This window comes from Pongo pygmaeus, chromosome 10 (assembly GCF_028885625.2).
Source record: "Pongo pygmaeus isolate AG05252 chromosome 10, NHGRI_mPonPyg2-v2.0_pri, whole genome shotgun sequence".
NCBI classification, from domain to species: domain Eukaryota; kingdom Metazoa; phylum Chordata; class Mammalia; order Primates; family Hominidae; genus Pongo; species Pongo pygmaeus.
In genome coordinates, this window is record NC_072383.2 from 53,670,017 (window position 1) to 53,697,853 (window position 27,837).

Genomic DNA, 27,837 nt, shown 5'->3' on the forward strand with positions numbered 1-27,837 from the left:
GACATGTCTACTTGTGTTTATTCTCGTTTTTGCTTTTTTATAAAAAAAAAAAAAAAAAAAAAAATGAGGGATGGAGAGGGAAATAACCCATAAACACCGTGAACAGGAACCAAGACTCCAAGACTTGGGCATACTCCCTTTACCCTCAGCCTCAGTTCTCCAAGAGATTCCCACCCACCTGATTTTCTTTTAAACAAGACACCCAAATCAGCAGCAAAGGTACCTGGGGTAGTCACTGAGATTTTGAACACTGGGAATGGGAGGGGGAAAGTCCAAAAAGTAGAAGTTGGGAAGAAAAGGGAAGGATTGAGGGAGATGCTAGGCTCTGGAGGACAGAGCTGGGCCGCAAGAGGTGGAAGTAAGCCAGTATGGGGGGTACCCCTCCTGACTGCTGTTGCCCATATTCCCCCAGACCCCAGAGAGCCCCATGGTTTGTTCTGCAGTCCATTCCCTATTCCCCAAAGGCCTCAGAGGCCTAACTCCAAGTCCTCTAACTCCTCTTCTAGCGCCCTCCTCCTTGCTAGTTTTTCCAGCTGCTCTTTGCTGGGCTGGCTGACTTCCCCAGCCTGGATCCGCTGCTGCAGCTCTTCCACCTGCCGGAGCTTCTTCCTTAGGTTCTTTATCTTCTTGGCTTTCTCAGTGGTGGCAACTGAGTCAGGCTGGTCAGATGCAGCTGTGGGGGCTGCCCGGGAGCCCTGTGGAGCACTGTGGAGTTGGGCTGTCTCTTCCAGAGACACCTTATCAAGAGTCCTGCTCAAGGCCTCTGCCTCTCCTTTCTCTTGCTGCTGCCGCCTCTTCTCCTTTCGCTTCAGGTTGCGTTTGGCTGTCTTGGAGAGGCCTGGTTCACCACCTTCAGGCCTGGATGGGGTGACAGGAGCAGTGGCCTCAGGGCTTAGCCCTGGGGGCAACTCTGGTTTACTCTTGAAAAACTTCACGTACTTGTTTTCATATCTGCAGGAAACAAAGGATGTCAAGAGTTTCAGAGAATCACTGACTTTTTGATCCCTTTTCTTAAACTTCCAAACACTTCATCCTCATTACATTCTTGCTTCCTTTTTTTGTTGTTGTTGTTTTTGTGGGGTTGTTTTTTGAGATGGAGTCTCGCTCAGTTGCCCAGGCTGGAGTATAATGGCGCAATCTCAGCTCACTGCAACCTCCACCTCCCGGGTTCAAGTGATTCTACTGCCTCAGCCTCCCGGGTAGCTGGGATTACAGGCGCCTGCCACCACGCCTGGCTAACTGTGTGTATTTTTAGTAGAGATGGGGTTTCACCATGTTGGTCAGGCTGGTCTTCAACTCCTGACCTCAGGTGATCCACCGATCTTGGCCTCCCAAAGTGCTGGGATTACAGAGAGCCACCGCGCCTGCCTGTTTGTTTTTGAGACAGAGTCTCGCTCTGTCGCCAGGGCTGAAGTGCACTGGCGCAATCTTGGCTCACTGCAACCTCCCACTTCCCGGGTTCAAGAGATTCTCCTGCCTCAGCCTCCTGAGTAGCTGGGATTACAGGCTCGTGCCACCACGCCTGGCTGACATTTGTATTTTGTAATTTTGTATTTTTAGTACAGACGGGGTTTCACCACGTTGGCGAGGCTGTTCTTGAACTCCTGACCTCAAGTAATCCACCCACCTAGGACTCCCAAAGTGCTCAGATTACAGATGTAGGCCACCGGGCCTGACCACCTTTCTCTCTTTATGGTCCCTCCCCAACTTTCCTCTGCTCTGCAGGAAAGATGCAGCGAAGTCCCTAGAACCTAAAGCTCTGGAGGTTCTAATGAACAGAGGTCAAAAGTATAGGACTAGTGATCTGTAACCCTCACTCATCCCTGAATCCCAGACTCTTTCTCTCCTTTCTCAGATAGTTGCCCCTCCTTCCATTTCCTTGGGGCTTAGGAGAGTCCTCCCTGAACTTGTAGGCATAAGGATATTCTATCCTTCTGTAGGGACCCCAACAGAAAACCCCTACTCAAGCCTAACCACATACACTGGGACCTCCTCCTGGGGCACATATCCTTCTTTCACCCTCCGCTGCTTGCGCCAGGTCCCGTCAGGTCGCTGTGTTGACGCGATATACTTGCCTAAAATAAGAAAAATTAAGTTGAAAATTACTCTTATTTTCAAACATTTTACAAGATGAGACAAGAATGTATAAATGTACATACCATCTTTCAGCACCCATTCATCCAAATGCAACCATTAAGGCTCCTTTTCTCATACCAACATTCAATCCCTCTCTCATTATTTACCGAGTGCCAATACACTGTACAAGAAACCATCCTTGCCCTCAAGAAGATTCTATTTGCATAATTTAGTAGGTAAGACAGGATAGGCACAGAGGAAGAATTTTGTTAAAAAACCAAGGCAATAGCATGGGAACATGAAAGGCAGAAAATGAACAAGAGGCTAAAAAGACGCAAAAACCATAGGGAGGAGAAATGACAAGAGCAGATGTTGTAAAGAAGGAAAAATTTGTGCTCGCTTCGGCAGCACATATACTAAAATTGGAACGATACAGAGAAGATTAGCATGGCCCCTGCGCAAGGATGACACGCAAATTCGTGAAGCGTTCCATATTTTTAACTTCAAAAAAAAAAAAAAAAAGAAGGAGAAATTTTATTTAGATGGAACTTAAAAAAATAGGTCAACTTTTAGGAATTCATACCACAGATATATACACACCAGTACACGAGGATGTATTTAAAGGGTATTTGGTTTTTGTTTCATTTTGTTTTGTTTTGTTTTTAGATGGAGTTTCACTCTGTCACCCAGGCTGGAGTGCAGTGGTGCAATCTCAGCTCACCGCAACCTCCACCTCCCAGGTTAGGCGATTCTCCTGCCTCAGCCTCCCGAGTAGCTAGGATTATAGGCCCCTGCCATCACATCCGGCTAATTTTTGTATTATTAGTAGAAATGGGTTTCGCCATGTCAGCCAGGCTAGTCTTGAACTCCTGACCTCAGGTGATCCGCCCGCCTCGGCCTCCCAAATTGCTGGGATTATAGGCATGAGCCACAGCGCCTGGCCTTTAAAGGGTATTCGTTGATCCATTATTTAAATTAGCAAAAAGCTGGCCAGGCACGGTGGCTCATGCCTGTAATCCCAGCACTTTGGGAGGCCGAGGGGGTTGAATCACGAGGTCAGGAGTTCGAGACCAGCCTGACCAACATAGTGAAACCCTGTCTCTACTAAAAATACAAAAAAAATTAGCCAGGCATGCTAGAGCGCGCCTGTAGCCCCAGCTACTCAGGAGGCTGAGGCAGGAGAATCACTTGAACCCAGGAGGTGGAGGTTGCAGTGAGCCGAGATTGCGCCACTGCACTCCAGCCTGGGCAACAGAGAGAGACTTCATCTCAAAAAAAAAAAAAAAAAAAAAATTAGCAAAAAGCTGAAAGCAACTTAAAAGGCCATCAATAAATGAATAATTAGACAGCACTTTGGGAGACCGAGGCTGGTAGATCCTTTGAGGTCAGGAGTTCGAGACCAGACTGGCCAACATGGTGAAATCCTGTCTCTATTAAAAATACAAAAATTAGCCAGGTGTGATGGCACACGTCTGTAATCCCAGCTACTGGGGAGGCCGAGGCACGAGAATCACTTGAACCTGGGAGGCAGAGGTTGCAGTGAGTCTCAAAAAAAAAAAAAAATGTTCTGACACTGACTAGTGTTCAAGATATACTAACTGAAAAAGCAAGCTGCAGGATAACATGTAGAGTAGTGGTCCTCTAACTTTTTTTATTTCAGGACCCCCTTTACACTGTTATTTTGTAATATGCATATCATTATACAATATTTACTTATTTATTTATTTATTTTTATTTATTTTGAGATGAAGTCTCGATCTGTCGCCCAGGCTGGAGTGCAGTGGCGCAATCTGGGCTCACTGCAAGCTCTGCCTCCTGGGTTCACGCCATTCTCCTGCCTCAGCCTCCCGAGTAGCTGGGACTACAGGCACCTGCCACCACACCTGGCTATTTTTTTTTTTTTTTTTAAATAAAGACGGGGTTTCACCATGTTAGCCAGAATGGTCTCAATCTCCTGACCTCGTTATCCGCCTGCCTCGGCCTCCCAAAGTGCTGGGATTACAGGTGTGAGCCAACGTGCCTGGCGTATTATACAATATTTAAAAGAGATCATATTCATTTATCTCATCACTAAAGTATTTAAGTACATGGAAGCTATCAAGCTCAGAATGGGAAATATAAGTTTTCCAAAATTCCTGGCCGGGCACAGTAGCTCATGCCTGTAACCCCAACACTTTGAGAGGCTGAGGCGGGCGGATCACCTGAGGTCAGGAGTTCGAGAGCAGCCTGGCTAACATGACAAAACCCTGTCTCTACTAAAAATACAAAGATTAGCTGGGCGTGGTGGCAGGCGCCTGTAATCCCAGCTACTCGGGAGGCTGAGGCAGGGAGAACTGCTTGAACCCAGGAGGCGGAGGTTGCAATGAGCGGAGATTGCACCACTGCACTCCGGCCTGGGTGACAGAGCAAAACTCTATCCCAATTTAAAAAAAAAAAAAATATATATATATATATATATGTATATATATGTGTATATATATATGTATATATATGTGTATATATGTATATATATACACATATATATATAATATAAAATAAATAAGTTTTCCAAAATTCTAATTTTCACTTAAGTGTTTGAATTTTATCATTGGCAAGAAAAACTATCAGTTGTTTCCCTTCACTTTCACTTCCTTCATTTTCAGGAAAATGATCATTGGATAGTCAGGTCTGATTACCATAGTTTGTCAGTGTTTTTTTTTTTCAAGTAAAAAATACTGCTCCATGAGAAGAAAGTTTGTTCAGCTTGCAATTCAGACAACCATCCTACTTCGGTATGCAGCAGAAGTGTTTCATGCTTACTTCCTATGAGTCACAGAGAACATTAAAAAAATATGTATTCAAGGGCTGGGCTTAATACAATTAATCATTTTTATTGTATCATCAATGATATCCTTAGGTGAAACTGGCATTTACAGCAAGTGTGTGGCAGTGAAGAACACAATGATTAGTATAATTTGGTGCCACTGCCCTGACAAATGCATGCTTATAGGGCCAGCAGTTTCACCAACCATGTCTTTTGCACCATTGGTGCAAAGTCAATCCCATGAAAAAGACAAATAAGCATGATTATGAGAATAGATTTGCTTGCAGACCTTCTGAGTCTCAGGGACCCCTTTAAGGGTCCTGAACCACACTTTGAGAATCACTGGTATAGAGTATGGTACTATTTTATTTTATTTATTTATTTATTTATTTATTTATTTTGAGATGGAGTTTCGTTCTTGTTGCCCAGGCTGGAGTGCAATGGCGCAGTCTCGGCTCACTGCAACCTCCTCCTCCCAGATTCAAGTGATTCTCCTGCCTCAGCCTCCTGAGTAGCTGGGATTACAGGCATGCACCACAACACCTGGCTAATTTTGTATTTTTAGTAGAGACGGGATTTCTCCATATTGGTCAGGCTGGTTGCAAACTCCCGACCTCAGGTGATCCGCCCGCCTCGGCCTCCCAAAATCCCGAGATTACAGGTGTGAGCCACCGCACCCAGCCAGTATGGTACTATTCTTGTTGGAGTAAGGGGCAACACTTAAAGTCTGTGTACAGAGACAAAGAAAAAGGTGTGCAAGGACACATATCAAACTGTTAATGCTGGTTACCTTAAGAGAGAAACTTAACATATATATATATGTTTTGTTGTAGCTCTCTTAAGTATTACTTTTGTGAAAATAAAGAAAAAAAGATTTTTAAGGCTAGATGCGGCGGTTCACACCTGTAATCCCAGCAATTTGGGAGGTTGAAGTGGGTGGATCACATGAGACCAGGAGTTCTAGACCAGCCTGGCCAACATGGCAAAACCCCGTCTCTACTAAAAATACAAAAATTGGCAAGGCACGGTGGCTCACAACTGTAATCCTGGCACTTTGGGAGGCTGAGGCAGGTGGATTGCCTGAACTCAGGAGTTCAAAACCAGCCTGGACAACATGGTGAAACCCTGTCTCTACATACAAAACCCTGTCTCTACATAAATACAAAAAAAAAAAAAAAAAAAAAATTAGCCGGGCATGGCGGCATGTGCTTGTAATCTTAGCTACTCGGGAGGTTGAAGCAGGAGAATCACTTCAAACAGGGGGTCGGAGGTTGCAGTGAGCCAAGATTGCGCCACTGCACTCCAGCCTGGTGACAGAGCGAGACTTCGTCTGGTAAAAAAAAAAAAAAAAAGATTGGAGGCCAGGCACGGTGGTGCACACCTGTAATCCCAGCACTTTGGGAAGCCAAGGCAAGCGGATCACTTAAGGTCAGGAGTTCAAGACCAGCCTGGCCAACATGGTGAAACCCCATCTCCATTAAAAACACAAAAATTAGCTGGGTGTGGTGGCAAGTGCCTGTAGTCTCAGCTACTCGGGAGGCTGAGGCAGGAAAATCGCTTGAACCCGGGAAGTGGGGTTGCAGTAGGTCAAGATCATGTCATTGCACTCCAGCCTGGGCAACAGAGCGAGACTCCGTCTCAAAAAAATAAATAAATAAATAAATAAAATAAGGCTGGGCATGGTGGCTCATGCCTGTAATCCCAGCACTTCGGGAGGCCGAGGCGGGCGGATTACTTGAGGCCAGGAGTTCGAGACCAGCCTGGCCAACATGGCGAAACCCTGTCTCTACAAAAATACAAAAAATAGCCAGGCGTGGTGGCAGGAGCCTGTAATCCCAGCTACTTGGGAGGGTAAGGCAGGAGAATCGCTTGAACCTGGGAGGTGGAGGTTGCAGTGAGCCGAGACTGCACCACTGCACTCCAACCTGGGCGACAGAGAAAGACTCCATCTCAAAAAGTAAAAATAAGTAAAATAAATAAAAATAAAAAAATTAGCTGGGCATGGTGGCACGTTTGTAATCCCAACTACTGGGGACGCTGAGGCATAAGAATTGCTTGAGCCCAGGAGGCGGAGGTTGCAGTGAGCCGATATCGTGCCACTGCACTCCAGCTTGGGCAACAGAGTGAAAATCTTTCTCAAAAAAGAAAAAAAGAGTTTAAAAATAAAAGTCTAGGGCCTCCTACATGAATTATATATTATTACACGAATTGGTTTTTTGTTCAAAATGCAAATATCATTAATACATTAAAACAAAAAAGTCCAGGCGCACGGGCCCACTCCTGTACTCCTAGCACTTTGGGAGGTTGAGGCAGGTGGATCACCTGAGGTCAGGAGTTCGAGACCAGCCTGGCCAACATTGTGAAACCCCATCTCTACTAAAATACAAAAAATAGCCAGGAGTGGTGGCTGGGCGTCTGTAATCTCAGCTACTCCAGAGGCTAAGGCAGGAGAATCAACCTTGAGCCCAGGAGGCGGAGGTTGCAGTGAGCCGAGATCATACCATTGCACTCCAGCCTGGGTGACAGCAAGACTCTGTCTCCAAAAAAAAAAATAAAATAAAACAAAAAAAGTTGTTAAAGGCAATGGGTGATTCGACAGGTGGAGGGGATGGAAGAAAGAAAAATCATGAGCAAAGGGACTCAAATTTGAGCAAAGAAAAGCATGGATGTGGGAATGGGCGTGAGTAGGGAACAGAAAGTAGAGAGGTTCAGGTGAATGAGACAGTTCATGTTAGGGAGTAGGAAGCCTGGTTGGAAATGAAAAATGGGGTAATCGCAGAAAGCCTTAAAAACAAGGTCAAGAACTTTGGACTTTATTGGGTGAGTAAAAGAGAACTACTAAGGATATTTTTTGCCCAGCTGTGACAAGAATAAAAACCAAAGAAAAAAAACTAGGAGGCTTCCTGGAGGGAGGACTGAGACTAGAGCTGGGCTTTGAAGGAAGAGTCAAACTAAACAAAAAGGGAGGCAGAGTAGATTAGAAACAGTTCGTTCTCAAACAAAAACTCACGCATGGGAATGTAGATAGCATTTTCAGGCAACGACAAATAGACCAGTCAGGCTGAGCCAGAGACAGGGCTGGAATGTTCAGACCTTGAATACCAGTTAAAGATTTTAATATCTGGTACATGGCACGTACTCAACAAATATTTGTCAAATGAATGAATCCTTTATGCGAAGTATTGTCTTAGGGCTTTGAATAAATGAATGAATCCTTTATACAAAGCAGTGTTTCAGAGTATTTAATCTAGCATAATAAAAGGGTGACTTGGAAAAAAAAAAAACACCAGAGACGTGGAAACTAGTTAGGGAAAAAATATTGCGATAATCCTGGCATGAAGGGACAGAATTGGCTGAAACAGGGGCACTGGAAAGTAAGAGACTAAGGGCAGACACATTACCAAAGAATCAACAACATTTGGTAATTCACTGACTACGGAAGGAGTAAGAGGATAAGAAATCAAAGATAATTCAATACACTTTTTATTTTAGTAATCTCAATGTCCACAATTTACCATAAATAGTTACAATAGGAAAAAATAAAAACAAAAAAGAGAGGAAGAGATAATCATATGAATATGATGGCATTATCAATAAATAGTGAAAGGTCAGGTACAATGGCTCATGGCTGTAGTCCCAGCACTTTGGGAGGCCAAGATGGGAGGATCCCTTGAGCCCAGGCATTCAAGACCAGCCTGAGCAACATAGGGAGACCCCCGTCTTTACGAACTATACAAAAATTAGCTGGGTATGGTTAATGGCATGTACCTGTGCTACCAGCTACTCAGGAGGGTGATCTGTGTTGATGAAAAGAGTCACACTCTGTAAAATATTTTTAGAGATTCTGAGCCAAATATGAGTGACCATGGCCTGTGACACTGACCTTAGGAGGTCCTGAGAACATGTGCCCTAGGTGCTTGGGGTACAGCTTGGTTTTATATATATATTTAAAAAAATTTTTTTGAGACGGAATCTCACTCTGTCTCTCAGGCTGGAGTGCAGTAGCCCGATCCCAGCTCACTGCAATCTCCGCCTCCCCAGTTAAAGCGATTTTCCTGCCTCAGCCTGCCAAGTAGCTGGGACTATAGCGCATTACCACACCTGGCTAATTATTGTTTTTGTTTTTTGACACAGTCTAACCCTGTTGCCCAGACTGGAGTGTAGTGGCACGATCTTGGCTCACTGCAACCTCCGCCTCCTGGGTTCAAGCGATTCTCTTGCCTCAGTCTCCCGAGTACCTGGGACTACAGGAGCCCACCACCACGCCCAGCTAATTTTTTGTATTTTTAGTAGACACAGGGTTTCGCCGTGTTGGCCAGGCTGGTCTCAAATTCCTGACCTCAGGTGATCCACCCACCTCAGCCTCCCAAAGTGTTGGGATCGCAGGCGTGAACCACCACGCCTGGTTTTATATATTTTAGGGAGGCATGAGACATCACTCAAATACATTTAAGAAATACATTGGTTTGGTTCAGAAAGGTGGGACAACTCAAAGCGGGGGGCTTCCAGGCTATAGGTAAATTTAAACATTTCTGGTTGACAATTGGTTGAGTTTGTCTAAAGGCCTGAGATAGATAGAAAGGTTCAGGTTCAGATAAAAGATTGTGGAGACCAAGGTTCTTTTGAAGTCTTATGGTGGCTACCCTTAGAGACAACAGATGACAAACGTTTCCTATTCAGTTCTTTAAAAGGTGCTAGACTTTTAAACTCTTCAGCATTGGGAGAGCCTGAAGAAATAGATCTAGCTATATTAATACAGAATTTTATTTATTTATTTATTTTTTGAGACGGAGCTTTGCTCTTGTAGCCCAGGCTGGAGTGCAGTGGCACCATCTCAGCTCACTGCAACCTCTGCCTCCTGGGTTCAAACGATTCTCTTGCCTCAGCCTCCCGAGTAGCTGGGATTACAGATGTGTGCCACCACGTCCGGCTAATTTTTATATATTTTTAAGTAGAGATGGGGTTTCGCCATGTTGGCCAAGCTGGTCTTGAACTCCTGACCTCATGTGATCCACCCACCTCAGCCTCCCAAAAGTGCTGAGATTACAGGTGTGAGTGACTGAGCCCGGCCTGTTAATAGAGATTTTTTACAGATGCAGTTTCCCCCACAAAGGTCGGCTTTGCAGGGCCATTTTAAGATACGGCAAGAAACATGTTTTGGGGTAAAATATTTTTATTTTCTTGTTATAGCAGAGTCAAACTGAAAAGTAAGTAATGAGGCCAGGCGTGGTGGCTCACGCCTGTAAGCCGTGAGCCACCCAGCACTTTGGGAGGCCAAGGTGGGTGGATCACCTGAGGTCAGGAGTTTAAAACCAGCCTGGCCAACATGGTAAAACCCCATCTCTAGTAAAAATACAAAAATTAGCTGGGAGTGGTGGCAGGCACCTGTAATCCCAGCTACTCGGGAGGCTGAGGCAGGAAAATCACTTGATCCCAGGAGGTGGAGGTTGCAATGAGCCGAGACTGCGCCACTGCACTCCAGCATTGATGGAGCGAAACTCCTCAAGAAAAGAGAAGGGGAGGGGAGGGGAGATACAGGGTTAAATAACCCATTTGACGAGAACTTATGGTTTGGTTTGTAGGGCATGACTCCCCAGACCCCTTAGATAGGAATTTTGGCAAGATAAAAAAAATCAGAGCTTAGTCCTCACGTGGGAGGAACAATTGAGTCTTGGACAACATATTGAGACTCCATCTCTATTTTAAAAACTTTTTTGAAAATAATGTGCAAGGCAGGGTGCAGTGGCTCATGCCTGTGATGCCGACACTTTGGGAAGCCGAGGCAGGTGGGTCACCTGGGGTCAGGAATTCGAGACCAGCCCGGCCAACATGGCGAAACCCTATCTCTACAAAAATAAAAAAAAAACTAGCTGGGCATGGTGGTGCATGCCTGTAGTCCCAGCTACTCAGGAGGCTAAGGTGGGACAATCACTTGAGTCTGGGAAGTGGAGGTTGCAGTGAACTGAGATCACGCCACTGCACTCCAGCTTGGGTGATAGAGTGAGACTCCATCTCAAAAAATTAAAAAAAGAAAAGAACATGCAATAACAAAAATTCTACTGGGGTGATAAGATAACTTTTCTGTTAAAAATTTCCATTAGGCCAGGCGCGGTGGCTCACGCCTGTAATCCCAGCTACTTGGGAGGCTGAGGCAGGAGAATTGCTTGAACTTGGGAGGCGGAGGCTGTAGTGAGCCAAGATCGTGCCATTGCACTCCAGCCTGGGCAACAGGAGCAAAACTTCACAAGAGGGGAAAAAAAAAGGCCTTCTTGATTTACCGCTTGCTAGTTTCCAGCCTCTTAGCATAAAGCCACCATACTCTCTGCTCTAGAAACAAATATTTGGCTGGGTGCAGTGGCTCACGTATGTAATCCCAGCACTTTGGGAGGCAGAGGCGGGTAGATCATCTGAGGTCAGGAGTTCGAGACCAGCCTGGCCAACATGGAGAAACCCCATTTCTACTAAAAATACAAAAATTAGCAGGGCGTTGTGGCGAGTTCCTGTAATCCCAGCTACTTGGGAGCCCAAGGCAGGAGAATCACTTGAACCCGGGAGGTGGAGGTTGCAGTGAGCCAAGATCACGCCATTGCACTCCAGCCTGGGCAACAAGAGCAAAACTCTGTCTCAAAAGAAAAAAAAAATAAATAGAAACTAAAATATTCACAAATCTCAACCTGACCCATGTCTCTATTCTCTGTACCTTTTTGCTTTTGCTTCCTCTGGCCTGGAATAGACTATATTTGCTTAAGTTCCTTCCCACTGGTCTTTAAAGGTCAAATTCAAGTATCAACTCAAGGCCGCCTTCCTGACGCCAAGCTAGGTTAAAACCTGCTTTCTGTGCACTCGCAGCACCTGTTTTAGCTTTTATCATGCTCTAATGCTTAACATAATTATTTGCTTGTTGGAAAGCAGAAACTCTCTTTGAACTTTGTAGCAAAGAGTCTGGCCCACAGAAGACAGTAAATATGGATTGAATTAATGAACAAATAAATGTGAGTATCTCATCAGGGAAGAGCAAGAATCCAGAATGTTCTGGGCAAAAAGCATATGTAATGTGAAAAGAGACTCAGGGCAAATTAGTGAGACTATGAAAGGTCTCTAACCTCCACTGAGTTTGGACTGAAGCCTTAAGCTGTAGAATACTGATGGCCAATAAGGGAGTACAGGTGATCTGTTCAAAGCAATGATTTAAGATTAAACTGAAAAATGTGTACCATAAACTAAAGGTAGAGAAAATGAAAACAACAGCTGCAATGTGAGAAGACCTGACTTCGATGGTTTCTACAGGTAATGAAAGGAAAATGAAAGAGAAATTCATTGTGAAGATTAAATCAACAGGATCCAAAGACTTACCAAGATGTGAGAAAGGAAATAATCAAAACAGTAACACAGTGGATTTAATCTCGTGCTTTTCACATGTATTCTTATTTTTCTCAATATACGGTAGGGCACATGGTAATCACATTTATTCACACATGGATTTTAAATTTTTATTGAGCACTTACTCTTGTGCCACACACTGTAACAGAAGCTAGGGATACAACAATGAATAAAGCAAGCAAGGTTCTTGCCTTCTTAGAGTATACATTCTAGTGAGAAAGATAACAAACAAGAACACAACTATTTATAATATCACTCTTGAATTTGGAAAATTGGGAAAATAAAAACTACTGATATAAACAAAGTCCACAGGGGAAAACAACTTTGTGGAAACAACAATTCAATTCAGACAAGTGTTTTACATGGAATTTGGGAGAAAGGGACAATACTAGAAACATATATTCAAGTTGACTGCATAGAGATTATAGCTGAAGGTTTAGGAGGACTAAAGATAGACTATAATGAAAGGCAGAGCAGGAGCTTCTTGAATGGCCATCCTGTGTGGAAGCCCTCAGAGATACAAATAGCCCATTATCACAAAGGAGCACCTATTTTATGTTATCTTGGTTCCATCCTCTGGCCTTGATGGTATCCAAGGGTGAAGTCAAAAAGAAGGGAGAGGTTTGGCGGTTCCCACCCCTAGAAATAAAAACCAAGGGCAAAATATCAGGACTTTCAGATAATATCTTGCAGAGTCAAAAACTAGAGATTGGGGACTGCTACTGTAAGAATCTTTTTAAGCTTTGTCATTTTCTCACATCTGCCGTTTTTTAATTCTCAATCTATTTCCTTAAGTCTGTCGGCAATAAAAACTCTTAAACTGAAAGGGTCCTTGTTTCCAGGGGTTGCAGGTAGACAGTGAAAAGACAACATAGCAAGGCATGGAGGAACTCCAAGGAGATAGGGGACATGGTTGTTAAAGGTATGAGACCTGCTTCAAATAAGAAAAGAGATCTAAGTCACAGGTCTCAGCCTGCGGATGATCTCAGGGCCAAAATAAGACCTGGATGTGGTTTCCAACACAGAGAAAATATAACAAAGAGAAGATTAGAGCTGGAGGAATGACCCTGAAATAATGGTCATAATCATTTCCCTCAAGGAAGAAAAGGTGACAGCAACAACAGGAAATGATTCATAGGAAAGGAAGACCAGGACATGCTAAGCCATGGAGACCAACAGTTTTAAATAAAGGTAGGTAGGTGATGGCCGGGCGTGGTGGCTCACACCTGTAATCCCAGCACTTTGGGAGGCCGAGGCGGGTGCATCACGAGGTCAGGAGATGGAGGCCATCCTGGCTAACACAATGAAACCCCATCTCTACTAAAAATAGAAAAAATTAGCCGGGCATGGAGGCATGTGCCTGTAGTCCCAGCTACTCAGGAGGCTGAGGCAAGAGAATCGCTTGAACGCGGGAGGCAGAGGTTGCAGTAAGCCAAGATCACACCCCTGCACTCCAGCCTGGGCGACAGTCCAAGACTCCGTCTAAAAAAAAAAAAAAAAAAAAAAAAAGGTAAAGGTAGGTGAGTAACAGTATTAAATACTGCAGAGATCAAGGAAAGGAGAACTGAGAAAAAGGTTCTGGCTTTGGCATTTTGGAAATCCCTGGTTATCTCCACAAATACAGCCTTAAAAAAGCACGGTGGTAAAGAGGCCAGACTACAAATTAAACACAATAAATATTAAAAGCCTCCTAGCTGGGCATGGTGGCACACACCTGTAATCCCAGCTACTCAGGAGGCTGAGACAGGAGAATCACTTGATCCCGGGAGGCAGAGGTTGCAGATCATGCCATTGCACTCCAGCCTGGGCAATAGAGCAAGAGTTCATCTTTTAAGAAAAAAAAAAAAAGCCTCCTAGAAGAAAAGTACCATAAGTGCCAACAGGGTTATCAAGATGAGTAAGATGGTCCCAATTTTCAAAAAATGTACAGACTAAGTAAGGAGGAAGTGGGCAAATTAGGCAAGCAAAGCATAAGACAAAAGTAAGAGTGTCGTAAGTATCCTAAGAGATGACAGGAGATAATCAGGAAAACCTCATTTGACACTAAAGACTAGAAAGTAGTAATAATTAATGATAACAAATCAGCAGCCAGTATTTCTGCAGGCAGAGAAAAGGGAAAGGGGATAAGAGGAACAACAAAAGCAAAATCCTAGCAGTGGAAAACTCAGTATTTAACAATGATTAGTAAAGAGTATTTATTAATAAGTAGCTACCTTACAGGAGGAACTTTGTATACATTATCCTGTTAAATCTAAACGATAGATAGATATTATCATTTACAGCCAAGGAAACAGTCTTCAAGAGGTTAAAGACATGGTCAAGTCTTGGTGCAGTGGCTCACGCCTGTAATCCCAGCACTTTGGGAGGTCAAGGCGGGCAGATCACCTGAGGTCAGGAGTTCGAGACCAGCCTGGCCAACATGGCGAAGCCCCATCTCTACTAAAAATACAAAAATTAGCCAGACGTGCTGGCGCATGCTTGTAATCCCAGCTACTCGGGAGGCTGAGACAGGAGAACTGCTTGAAGTCAGGAGGCGGAGGTTGCAGTGAGCTGAAACCACACCACTGCACTCCAACCTGGGTGACAGAGTGAGACTCCAGCTCAAAAAAAAAAAGACATGGTCAAGATCCCAAAGGTAGCACATATCTGTAACCTGAACTCAAGTCTGATGCCAAAGCTTACACACCATCGCACTGCTGTTCCACATCAGCCATACAGCCCAGTTTCACTAGAGGGTATGGGCAAAAACATGGCATGTGATAATACTATATTTAAAAGTAGTCAGCCAGGCACGGTGACTCACACCTGTAATCCCAGTACTTTGGGAGGCAGAGGTGGGCGGATCACCTGAGGTCAGGAGTTCAAGACCAGCCTGACCAACATGGAGAAAGCCTCGTCTCTACTAAAAATACAAAAATTAGCCAGGCGTGGTGGCACATGCCTGTAATCCCAACTACTCGGGAGGCTGAGGCAGAAGAATCACTTGAACCTGGGAGGTGGATGTTGCGGTGAGCCGAAGTTGGGCCATTGCATTCCACAGCCTGGGCAACAACAGCAAAAGTTGGTCTCAAAAAAAGAAAAAAAAAAAGTAGTCTGAGGTTGGGCGTGGTGGCTCACGCCTGTAATCCCAACACTTTGGGAGGCTGAGGCAGGCAGATCGCTTGCGTCCAGGAGTTCAAGACCAGCCTGGGCAACATGGTGAAACCTCTTCTCTAGAAAAATTAGCTGGGTATGGTGGTGCACACCTGTAATCCCAGCTACTTGGGAGGCTAAGCTGGGAGGATCACTTGAATCCAGGAGGTCAAGCCTGCAGCAAACTGCAATCACACCACTGTACTCCAGCCTGGGCAACAGAGTGAAACTCTCTCTCAAAAATAAAAAAAAATTTAAAAAGTAGTTTGTCGGCTGGGCGCAGTGGCTCACCATGCCTGCAATCCCAGCACTTTAGGAGGCCAAGACGGGTGGATCACCTGAGGTCAGGAGCTCGAGACCAGCCTGGCCAACATGGTGAAAGCCCGTCTCTACTAAAAATAAAAAAAATTAGCCGGGCGTGGTGGTGGGCGCCTATAATCCCAGCTACTTGGGAGGCTGAGGCAAGAGATCACTTGAACCCAGGAGGCAGAGGTTACAGGGAGCTAAGGTTGCACCATTGCACTCCAGCCTGGGCTACAAGAGCGAGACTCCATCTCAAAACAAAAAAAAAATTAATTAATTAAATAAAATTTTGTCACAGCCATAAATAACAAAATAATATCCTTTGTAGCAACATGGATGCAGCTGAGGGCCATTATCCTAAGCAAATTAACACAGGAACAGAAAACCAAATACTGCATGTTCTCACTTATAAGTAGGAGCTAAACACTGGGTACTCACAGACATAAAGATGGCAACAACAGACATTGGGGACTACTAGAGGCGGGCACGGGTTTAAAAACTATCTACTGGGGCCAGGCACAGTGGCTCACGCCTGTAATCCCAGCACTTTGGGAGGCCAGGCTAGATGGATCACCTGAGGTCAGGAGTTGGAGACCAGCCTGGCCAACACGGTGAAACCCCAACTCTACTAAATACAAAACTCAGCCAGTCATGGTGGTGCACGCCTGTAATCCCAGCTACCTGGGATGCTGAGGCAGGAGAATCACTTCAACCCGAGAGATAGAGGTTGTAGTGAGCCAAGATCACACCACTGAACTCCAGCCTGGGCAATAGAGCAAGACTCCATTTCAAAAAAAAAACAAACAACAACAACAAAAAACTTAACTATTGGGTACTATGCTCACTATCTGGGTGATGGGATCACTCGTACCCCAAACCTCAGCATCACATAATTATACCCATGTAACAAACCTGCACATTTTCTTTTTTTTTTTCTTTTTTTTGAGACGGAGTCTCACTCTGTCGCCCAGGCTAGAGTGCAGTGGCGTGATCTCGGCTCACTGCAAGCTCCGCCTCCCGGGTTCATGCCATTCTCCTGCCTCAGCCTCCCGAGTAACTGGGACTACAGGTGCCCACTATCATACCCGGCTAATTTTCTTTTGTATTTTTAGTAGAGACGGGGTTTCGCCGTGTTAGCCAGGATGGTCTTGATCTCCTGACCTCGTGATCCGCCCGCCTCGGCCTCCCAAATTGCTGGGATTACAGGCGTGAGCCACTGCACCCGACCACAAACCTGCACATTTTCTAAATCTAAAATAAAAATGGAAATCAACAACAAATAGGCCAGGCATGGTGGCTCACGTCTGTAATCCCAGCACACTAGGAGGCTGACCTAGGAGGATCACTTGAGCCCAGGAGTTCAAGACCATCCTGGGTAAGATGGTAAGACCTCCATCTCTATAAAAAATTTAAAAATTAGGCTGGACATGGTGGCTTACACCTGTAATCCCAGCACTGGGAGGCCAAGGTGGGTGGATCACCTGAGGTCAGGAGTTTGAGACCAGCCTGGCCAACACGGTGAAACCCCGTCTCTACTAAAAATACAAAAATTAGCTAGGTGTGGTGGCAGGTGCCTGTAGTTCCAGCTACTTGGGAGGCTGAGGCAGGAGAATCACTTGAACCCGGGAGGCAGAGGTCGCCCTGAGCCGAGATTGTACCACTGCACTCCAGCCTGGGCAACAGAGCAAGAGTCCATCTCAAAAAAATAAAAATAAAAAAGGTAGTCCTATCATTTAATCATGTTTCCCAAAGCTTTTGTTATGTAAAATACTACTCCCATAAGATATTAAACAGGGGTTATCCCTAAAAATTGTTAAATAAGTTTGGGAAATTCTGGGTTAAACACCAAAAAAGATTTTGTGTTTTTTTTTTTTTAAACAGCAAGGCTTAAATGAGTTATTATGTTCTTATTCAGGTAAATATGCAAGATGGGAATATGGTTTACAGTGTTTCTCAAAATTCGTGCACAGAAACATTATTTGTATTTTATCTTATTTATCTTCGAGATGAGGTCACTGTCACCCAGGCTGGAGTGCAGTAGCAGGACCTTGATTCACTGCAGTTTCCACCTCCCAGGCTCAAGCAATTCCTCCCACCTCAACCTCCCAAGTAGATGGGACTACAGGAGTGTTTGTGTCACCACACCCAGTTAATTTTTTGTATTTTTAGTAGAGACGAGGTTTTGTCATGTTGCCCAGGCTGGTCTCGAATTCCTGGGCTCAAGCAATCCACCCGCCTCGGCCTCCCAAAGTGTTGAGATTACAGGCGTGAGCCACCACTCCCGGCCTCTATTTTAGTTATTTATTTTGTGTCACATCTCAGAAGATTACTAGGTGTTTCAAGGATTCATATTTTGGAAAATAACAGCCAATCTTAACAGTATAATTCCAAATATGTCATTTTACTTTAATGTTATATATGCATATGTGCTTAGAAAAACTAGGCTGGGGGCCAGGCGTGGTGGCTCACGCCTATAATCCCAGCACTTTGGGAGGCCAAGGCAGGCAGATCACCTGAGGTCAGGAGTTCGAGACCAGCCTGGCCAACACGGTGAAACCCCATCTCTAACTAAAAATACAAAAAAATAGCTGGGCGTGGTGGTGCGTGCCTGTAATCTCATCTATTTGGGAGGCTGAGGCAGGAGAATAGCTTGAGCCCGGTTGGCAGAGCAGAGATCGCGTCACTGTACTCCAGTCTGGGTGACTAGAGACAGAGCAAGACTCCATCTCAAAAAAAAAAAAAAAGAAAAAAGAAAAACTAGGCTGGGTGCAGTGGCTCATGCCTGTAATCCCACCGCTTTGGAAGGCCAAGGTGGGAGCACTGCTTGTGAAAAGGAGTTTGAGAACAGCTGGGCAACATAGCTCTATAAAAAAATTCAAAAATTAGCCGGCCATGGTGGCGCATGCCTGTAGTCCTAGTACTAGCTACTCAGGAGGCAGAGGCAGGAGAATTGCTTGACCCCAACAGTTAAGACTACAGCAAGGTATGACTGTGCCACTGTACGCTAACCTGGGCAACAGAGCAAGACCTTGTCTCTTAAAAAAAAAAAAAAAAAAAAAAAAAAAGGAAAAGAAAAGAAAAACTAGTTGCTCAAGCCTATAATCCCAACACTTCAGAAGGCCGAGGTGAGAGGATCACTTGAACCCAGGAGTTGGAGACCAGCCTGGGAAACATAGCAAGACCTCATCTTACAGATAATTTAAAAAATCAGGCAGAGCACGGTGGCTCATGCCTGTAATTCTAGCATTCCGGGAGGCCAAGGTGTGCAATCCTTTGAGGCCAAGAGTTGAAGACCAGCCTAGACAACATGGTAAAACCCCATCTCTACTAAAAATACAAAAATTACCTGGGTGTGGGGGTGCATGCCTGTAATTCCAGCTACTCGGGAGGCTGAGGCAGGAGAATCACTTGAGCCCAGGAGGTGGAGATTGTAGTGAGCAGAGATGGCACCACTGCACTCCAGCCTGGTGACAAAGCGAGACTCCGTCTCAAAAAAAAAAAAAGAAAAAGAAAATAACCCTAAATGCAGAAAAAGATGCATGCACAAAAACATTCATAGTGTTCTTATAATAAAAATTCCGAAAACAATCTAAAAGCCCAATAACAGAAGAAAGTAAGATAGGGTGCATGCCCAAACTATAAAACACTCTGCCAGTATTTTAAAAGATGTTTACAGAGTTTTTAATAGCAAGGAAAAACATTTACCTCATAAGGCTAAACGAAAAGGCAAGATATAAAAATGTATATACCATCTGATTCTGTTATGTTTAAAACAGTTTAGAAAGATATATGCCATATATAACAGCAGACTCTGGGTTGATGAATTAATATTGAACAAAAATTACATAACTAAATTTGTACTTAAGCAGTAATCTGATAGCAGTATATCTGAAGAAATGAAACAAGAGAGGGACTGGAAATAGGATGACCAGTTTGGGAAGTCACAGTAATATTTGCAGAACAACAGAAATTAGAATTTTAGCAGGCACTTAGAATGGCCCAAGTACTATGCCTGGTACTTGGCCATATATAGTAATTTCTTCTAACCCATACAATGACCCTTACGTAATAGTAACAATTATAGAACAATGTGTTGGACACTTTTTATGTGCCAAACATGTAAATTACTTTATTTAAATTTTAATACTCATAATAATCCTGTGTTGCAGGAGTTATTCCAATTTCATTGATGAGAAAACTAAGACTTAGATTCCCAAGGCTATATAGCTAACAAGTACCGAAGACGGGATAAGGGTAACAGCAGTAGGAATAAAAGAATGATATTTTGATAACTGATATATGTGAGGAGGGCAAGAGAGAAGTAAAAGATGATAATAAAAATAATCATAAAAAAAAACTTCCATAAATAAAAAAAAATACTCCCACACAAATAAAAACACCTAGTGATCAGATCTTAGTTTTTAACATTACTCTTTAGTAAAAAGAACAAGGGCTTCTTAGAGAAATGGCAGACCGTAGGACTGGAGCAGAGAACAAAATCATACCTGCAATGATGGCGAATGTCAAAGGGAGATGGGCCAAGTAAAAAACTAAAAGACTTCCCAATGTTCAAAACTGGAACATTTGAGCAATAAAGCAAATAAAATAGTATTGGATTATAACCTAACATATAAAATAAACATCTATAAGTCCATATTGATATACATAAATTAATAAACAAACAAAGGAAAAGAAAAAAATCTCCTGGGCAGAAGAATGTCAAATAATGTGGTTTTTTTTTATTGTTTTTTGAGACAGCCTCTCACCGAGGCTGGAGTACAGTGGCACAATCACGGCTCAATGCAGCCTCAGTCTCCCTGGCTCAAACAATCATCCCCCCTCAGGCTCCCTGAGTAGCTGGGAGCACAGGTGTGTGCCACCTTACCCAGCTCATTATTTTTTAAATCTTTTTGTAGATAAGAGGTCTTGCTATGTTGCTTAGGATGGCCTCAAGCAATCCTCCAGCCTCAGCCTCCCAAAGTGCTGGGATTACAGGCATATGCCACCATGCCCAGCCCTTAATCTCTTTTTTTAAGGAGAGCACAACTCTCTACTCCTTATGCATGGGCTGGCAATAGTGACTTCCCTACAGTATGGAAAGGAAGAGGGTAAAGCGTAACTTTACAGTGAAGCCTTACAAACAATATCTCTGCCAGATGATCACGGTCAATACTAACAGGCTGGGCATAGTGACTCATGCCTAGTAATCCCAGAATTTTGGTAGGCCAAAGGGGAACAATACCTTGAGCTCATGAGTTCAAGACCAGCCCAGGCAACATAGTGAGACCATCTTTACCAAAAAAAAAAAAATTAGCTGGGCATGATAGCACACGCCTGTGGTCCTAGATACTCAGGAGGCTGAGGTGGGAGGATCGATTGAGCCTGGGAGGTCAAGGCTTCAGTGAGCCATGATGGTGTCACCGCACTCCAGTCTGGGCAACAAAGGGAAGACCCTGTCTCAAAAAAACAAAAAAATTAACAGTAAAAAATCATTGTGATACTATGTACCCTGATACAATGTGATGAAAATGTCACTTTACCTTCGTGGTCTTCCTCCCCAAAACACATAACCCAAGTCTAATTATGAGAAATACATCACACAAATTCCAATAGAAGGACATCCTACAAAATACCTGCCCAGTATTCCTCAAAACTCAAGGTCACGGAAAACAAGGAAAGCCTGAAAAAATGTCAGCCAAGAGGAGCTTAGAGACATGAGAACTAAATGTTATGTAGTACCCTGGATAAGATCCTGGAACAACAAAAAAACATTAGGTAAAAAGGCTGGGCACAGTGGCTCACACCTGTAATCCCAGCACTTTGGGAGGCCGAGGTGGGCAGATCACCTGAGGTCAGGAGTTTGAGACCAGCCTGACCAACATGGAGAAACCCGTCTCTACTAAAAATACAAAATTAGCCGGGCATGGTGGCACATGCCTGTAATCCCAGCTACCCAGGAGGCTGAGGCAGGAGAATCACTTGAACCCGGGAGGCAGAGGTTGCGGTGAGCTGAGATCTCACCATTGCACTCCAGCCTGGGCAACAAGAGCAGAACTCCGTCTCAAAAAAATAGTAATAAATAAATAAATAAATATAAAAATAAATTAAGTAAAAACTAAGGAAATCAGCCAGGCGTGGTGGTTCACACCTGTAATCCCAGGACTTTGGGAGGCCAGGGCGTGAGGATTGCTTGAGCCCAGGAATTTGAGAGCAGACTGGGCAACAGAGCAAGACCGCATTTCTACAAAAAATACAAAAATTAGCCAGGCGTGGTGGTGAGTACCTGTAGTCCCAGCTACTCAGTAGGTTGAGGTGGGAGGATCACTTGAGCCTAGAAGTTAAGACTACAGTAAATGGTGATTGCACCACTGCACTCCAGCCTGGGTGACAGAGCAAGACCCTGTCTGAAAAAAAAAAAAACAAACAAACAAACAAAAAAACTAATGAAATGATGTATGGATTCTAGTTAATAGTAATATATCAATATTGCTTCATTAATTGCAAGCAAAGTACCATATTAACGTAAGATGACAGTAACAGGGGAAACTAAGTGTAGGGTATGTGGGAAATCTCTGTAGCATCTTCTCAATTTTTCTATAAATCTAAAAGTGTTCTAAAAAATCAAGTATATTTAGAATATTAAAAAAAGAAATGGCTAGGCGTGGTGACTCACGCCTGTAATCCCAGCACTTTGGGAGGCCAAGGCAGGCAGATCACGAGGTCAGGAGTTCAAGACCAACCTGACCAACATGATGAAACCCTGTCTCTACTAACAATACAAAAATTAGCCAAGCGTGGTGACATGCACCTGTAATCCCAGCTACTCAGGAGGCTGAGGCAGGAGAATCGCTTGAACCAGGGAGGCGGAGGTTGCAGTAAGCCGAGATCGTGCTACTGCACTCCAGCCTGGGCGACAGAGTGAGTATCTGTCTCAAAAAAAAAAAAAAAAAAAAAAGAAACGATACAAAAGTTTATCTTGGGTTGGCTAGAACAATGGTGCCGTCAGCAGAAATAGTGATGGAAAAACTGATACTGGTTTTGGTCAGGTTGGATTTGAGGTATGACAGTATATCCAAGAGTGAAGATATTCAGGAAGCAATTAGAAAAAGGCATAGGCAACTCGAGAGAGGGTAGTGCTAGAAATAATGACTGCAAAGAGTTAAGAAACAAATAGGCAGCAAGGAAACAGAAATATCAGGAGATTTCTTCATATTCAAGAAATCTGGGGCCAGGTGCAGGCTCACACCTGTAATCCCAACATTTTGGCAGACTGAGGTGGGAAGATCACTTGAGGCCAGGAGTTCAAAACCAGCCTGGGCAACACAGCAAGTCTGCATCACTTCATTTTAAAAAAAGAAAGAAACAAAATCTGGCTGTGAAGAAAAAGGAAACAAAAATGATAGGCCTTGAGTTTTCAGTGAAATAAAAATGAAGTCATCTGCCAAAAGAAGGAGAATTAAAAGGGATGGTCACACAGATCTGGAAAAGGTTGGGGAAACAGCTATGGAAGAACATAAAAAATAAATTTAAATATTTATTTATTTATTATTTATTTTTGAGACAGAGTCTCGCTCTGTCGCCCAGGCTGGAGTGCAGAGGCACGAACTCAGCTCACTGCAACCTCTGCCTCCTGGGTTCAAGCGATTCTCCTGTCTCAACCTCCCGAGTAGCTGAGACGACAGGCCCATGCCACCACACCCGGCTAATTTTAGTAGTTTTAGTAGAGATGGGGTTTCACCATATTGGTCAGGCTGGTCTTGAACTCCTGACCTCAGCTGATCCACCCACCTCGGCCTCCCAAAGTGCTGGGATTATAGGCGTGAGCCACCACGCCCAGTAAAAATTTTTTTTAAAAAGAAAAAAATAATTAGAAGCCATGATCTTGACAGAAGTTAAGTTATATTGAATCTGATAGCTTCTGTACTTTTTCTCTAGCAACATGCTGTGGCCTAGAAGCAGAAGCCAAGAAAACATCTCTAATCATACCCATCATTAGAGATAACAGAAGTGCCTGCTTAGTATAGAAAATCAAAATGAATAAAGAAAGCAAGAGGATATTATCAAAGTGGCTGGTCACAGACGTCTAGCTGGGCAGCATCAAAGGCCATAAGGTACTGACAGATTCAATGAAATGGGAAGGTCAAGAACCAGAGAACTTGAGGACAAAAAGCTGATCCTGTGGGCTTAAGATAGTGAAATAGGTGATTGGTAAGGAGGCTAAAGTGATGGGGAGCACCTGAAGAAAAAGCGGTGTCCTAGATGAGATCCAGGTTGTAGTGATTCTGATGTGCAACTGGTTTGAAAATACAAAGGAAAGTTGACCGTCTCATGCTGAGGAACTATGAAATCAGAGTATTCCAATGGTGCTGGAGACACTGAAAATGATAGCAAGAAAAAAAGGAGAGAAAAAAATATGATGCAATAGGTCTGGGTCCTTGTGGGCAGTAAATGATGACACTAAGGTTTTACAGAAACTTCTATAATTGCATGGCAATACCTTCCATGAGGATTAGAGTGACAGTGGTAGATCAATGATCTGGACATAGTAAAGGAAAACAAAAAAGCAGTTTATTCCTTTTTCTCTTCCACACAGTCACGGAAAACAGAAAACAGCTTTTAGTGGCAAGGTAAGGTAAGATGTGATACCTGGATTTCCCGGAGTCAGGGTAAAGAAAATGATTAAGAGTAAAGAGAAGTATACTGGATAAGTAGTATTTTCAAAGCACACATTAAAAGTTGGTAATTCATGAAGGAGCTACTGGGTAGAGAACAGAAGGAAAGAGGTAGTACCACTTTAAATTGTGAGGTTGGGGAGAAGTAGCAGCAACCTGGGTTGTCATCAGGTACCATAAAATAGGTGGGCTGAGGTGTAAGGAACATGGAAAGCAGCAGAGCAAGAAGCAAAATCGCACATTTTAAAACACCGTGTGTACCAAGGCACAGGCACAGTGTTGCTTCTACAGACTACGGACTACACATAGGAGGGCTACACAAACAGAAACACTTTGCACTTGCGCAGCATTTTATAAATTGCTTTCACATATATTATTTGATCATCATTGAGTAGCTATTACTACTATGCATATTTTTCTAAAGATAAGGCCATTAGGAAGGGACAAAACCATGATAAAAGCTGTGATTCTCCGTTTCCAACACATACACCTCACATACACAGCAGACACTTCAGCATCTCGGCCAGCCAGGCTGCAAATTCTTCTCTAGCCAGAAGGAATAGTGGGTTTTATTCACTTGTCAAAGGGCTTCGGAGAAAAGCCACTCGACACTTTCCTGTTTGCCTCTTCCCACCTTAGACCCCTCAATTTCTAACACTATCACGGGAGAAGGTAGCGAAGGGTGGCTCCATCAGGGAGAAAACTCAAGAGAAAGTTGTATTAGGGTCCTCTTCCCTTCACACCTCTAAACCTCAGTGACCCAACAAATAAAGATACGGGAGAGGAAAAGGTACTGTGTAGAAACGAGGAGGTCTTCAGCAAATAAAGCTTCGAGAAAAATAATGAAAACGGGACCGGGGTAGGGTAGAAAGCAAGTATAGCTGAGATGGGGGAGGGGAAAAGGAGGAGGGCAGGAATTGGAGGGAAATGAGAGTGTAGAAGCCCCCAAGCCTGAATAACCTAAAAGAGATATGAGTGCTCCAACTGCTGGAGAAAAGCTAAGGGCCCGTGAGGGTCCTGAAGCAGGGACCTGCACTGAAGGACCCCAGGGTTTGGGTGACCGGAAGCAGAGACCCCAAACACGAGACCAGAAGGGGGCGCAGGAGACACCCGTAGGAGAGAATGAATGGGGAAGGCGGTCCGGGGGGCGGGGCAAAGGAGGGGCCCCGGGATGGGCGGGGCACCGACCCCTTTCCAAGTCCGAACCCCTGCCCCGAGAGCCCGGAGAGAAGCGGCTCCGCGCCTCCCACACTCACCGCCGGTCTCGTCAGTAACATAGGGAGTCGCCATCTTGAAAACGCAAACCACTTCCGGCGTGAGCGGGCTGGGGTCCCGCCCCCCTCCCCACCGGAAGTGGAGTCCCGATCGTAGCAAGCCACCATCTTAGTCTTAAAGGGAGAGTGCACCATTTCATGGGCGGAGGTGGAGGAGGAGGAAGAGGGGAGAAGCTGAAACAGTTAATAAAATAAAGCCGTGGGCTCTTTTACTGCCACCGATACCATTATTGAGCGCTTGCTGCCTGTAAAAGTCCTCAGAGAACCAAGAGAAGTTCCGAGACACAGTCCCTCTCATCCCAGGAACTCCTCGTACGTCCAGGACTTGCGAGGGAAAAGGGCGCAAGGCCCACCTGCACCCAAAAAGGGAGCCTTATAAATGAAGAAAGGAAGAATATCCAGGCTCTGGCCTGCACCCAGATCTCAGAGCGGCTTGGTAACGTGGAGCAGACAAACTCCAGGAACGCACTGGGGCGCACAAGTGTTTCTAGGGACGGTTGGAAGACCCCATCTAACCCTAAGAAGGTGGAGAGGTCGAATTCGTGTGCCGATTGCTGTCGGCCGCCTCACTCAACCACCAGAGACCCGCGGGAGGGACGTGCAAGGCGGAGGGCGCCGCGGGTCGGTCACCTGTCTCCGTATCCGCAGGGTTGCCAGCAGCTTCCATGGCGGAAGAGGCAGCGGACCAGGTTGGGCGGGCGGCCCTGGCCTGGCTCTGCTCCGCTGGGCGGCGCCGGGGATTCGGCGGCGAAGTGATGAAGGCCCTAGTTGCTTCTCGCCCAGACCTCCTAACCCTGAGTGCCTCCTTGGGCTGGGCCCTAGGGTCAGAGGGCAGGGTGAAAGCTTCTGGGCGGACCTACTTAGTATTCTAATTAAACTCGTCCAACCGCTGAGGAGCTAAAGCGGGGCAACTCGCCAATAATCCAGTCCCGTAGTGTCACTCCATTTGTAGTCCTGCCCTGCGCCGTACCTCCTTTTCTTCAGACGAACCCATATGGTCTCCCTCCGCCGCCCATTTGAGCAACTGTTGTTCCTTCAGGGCTAAGTCCTGTTAAACTTGTTTCCCCTACAGCCTGGGAGGGGCCCGGCTGCAGGTTCCTCTCCTCAGGTGTCAACTCTACCCTCCTCCACCCTGATATACCTTTTTCCTTATCAACCCTTTTACCTTCCTCCTTATATCCCCACTTTGGCTTAGTTTAATGTCCAGCAGTACCCCTGGAACCAGGGAGGAGGGAGGAGGTAATTATTGGTGACTACCTCCAACACTAGGCAGCATGTCCCATTTAAAAAACAAAACAAAAGCCAGGCGCGGTGGCTCACGCCTGTAATCCCAGCACTTTGGGAGGCCAAGGCGGTGGATCACGAGGTCTGGAGTTCAAGACCAACCTGGCCAAGATGGTGAAACCTCGTCTCTACTAAAAATACAAAAAAATTAGCCGGGCGTGGTGGCGGGCGCCTGTAATCTCAGCTACTCGGGAGGCTGAGGCAGAGAATTTCTTGAATCTGGGAGGCGGAGGTTGCAATGAGCCAAGATCGCGCCACTGCACTCCAGCCTGGACGAGAGTGAGACCCCGTCTCAAAAAAAAAAAAAAAAAAACACTAAAAAACTGAGCAATGGCTGACTAGGACCTTTATAAGACAAATTCGGCCTCAAAAGTTTTCTGGGGGCCGCAGCTTGCCTTCCTTCCCATCCTCCATCTCTGTGACTTCCACTAGACGCCAATTCAGAATGTCGGGGTTGGGGACGGGGGCTCATTTAAAAAGTATTTCCAAGCCTGGTGCGTTGTCTCATGCCTGTAATCCCAGCACTTTGGGAGGCCGAGGTGGGCAGATCACTTGAGGTCAAGAGTTCGAGACCAGCCATGGCCAACATGGTGAAATCCCGTCTCTACTAAAAATACAAAAATTAGCTGGGTGTGGTGATGAGTGCCTGTAATCCCAGCTACTCGGGAGGCTGAGGCAGGAGAATCACTTAAACCTGGGAGGCGGAGGTTGCAGTGAGCCAAGATCGTGCCACTGCACTCCAGCTTGTATGATAGAGCAAGACTCAGTATCAAAATAAATAAATAAAAAGTATTTGCATACGATACACTGTTATTGCAAGTGTTGTGACACTGTGGTCTTAAACCCTTGCTCTCTTTTCACCGATTGTACTTCAGCCCTGCAGGGTCTAACATCTTGTCCTTAACCTTGTTAC

General features: G+C 44.9%; 1 protein-coding gene and 1 non-coding gene across 4 annotated transcripts; one reads left to right on the forward strand and one right to left on the reverse strand.

The window, feature by feature from the left end:
• Positions 1 to 26,636, reverse strand: PYM1 (PYM homolog 1, exon junction complex associated factor). Of its 3 annotated transcripts, none has more exons than XM_054441995.2 (3): positions 26,271 to 26,636; positions 1,982 to 2,075; positions 1 to 951 (listed from the first exon to the last, which is right to left on the reverse strand). In XM_054441995.2, the coding sequence occupies exons 1-3, from the start codon at positions 26,305 to 26,307 to the stop codon at positions 468 to 470; spliced, it is 615 nt and encodes a 204-aa protein (XP_054297970.1). In that variant the 5' UTR covers positions 26,308 to 26,636; the 3' UTR covers positions 1 to 467. The 3 variants fall into 3 exon arrangements, with proteins under 3 accessions (XP_054297970.1, XP_054297971.1, XP_063503048.1); XM_054441996.2 differs by having other exon boundaries at positions 25,623 to 26,574; XM_063646978.1 differs by lacking the exon at positions 26,271 to 26,636 and adding an exon at positions 25,866 to 26,239.
• On the forward strand, positions 2,469 to 2,575 carry LOC129011137 (U6 spliceosomal RNA). The gene has a single exon (XR_008493249.1). It is a non-coding gene; the product is annotated as a U6 spliceosomal RNA (small nuclear RNA).
• Positions 26,637 to 27,837: the final 1,201 nt, after the last annotated feature.

What these genes read in the sequence shown, in the direction of transcription:
- PYM1 (XM_063646978.1), bottom strand. Translation starts at nt 25,938, where the DNA reads ATGAGAGGGACTGTGTCTCGGAACTTCTCTTGGTTCTCTGAGGACTTT. An exon ending in GCAGCAAGCGCTCAATAATG is followed by an intron (nt 2,076 to 25,865) that starts GTATCGGTGGCA and finishes TTCTTATTTTAG; the next exon opens with GCAAGTATATCGCGTCAACA. An exon ending in CCCCAGGAGGAGGTCCCAGT is followed by an intron (nt 952 to 1,981) that starts GTATGTGGTTAG and finishes TGTTTCCTGCAG; the next exon opens with ATATGAAAACAAGTACGTGA.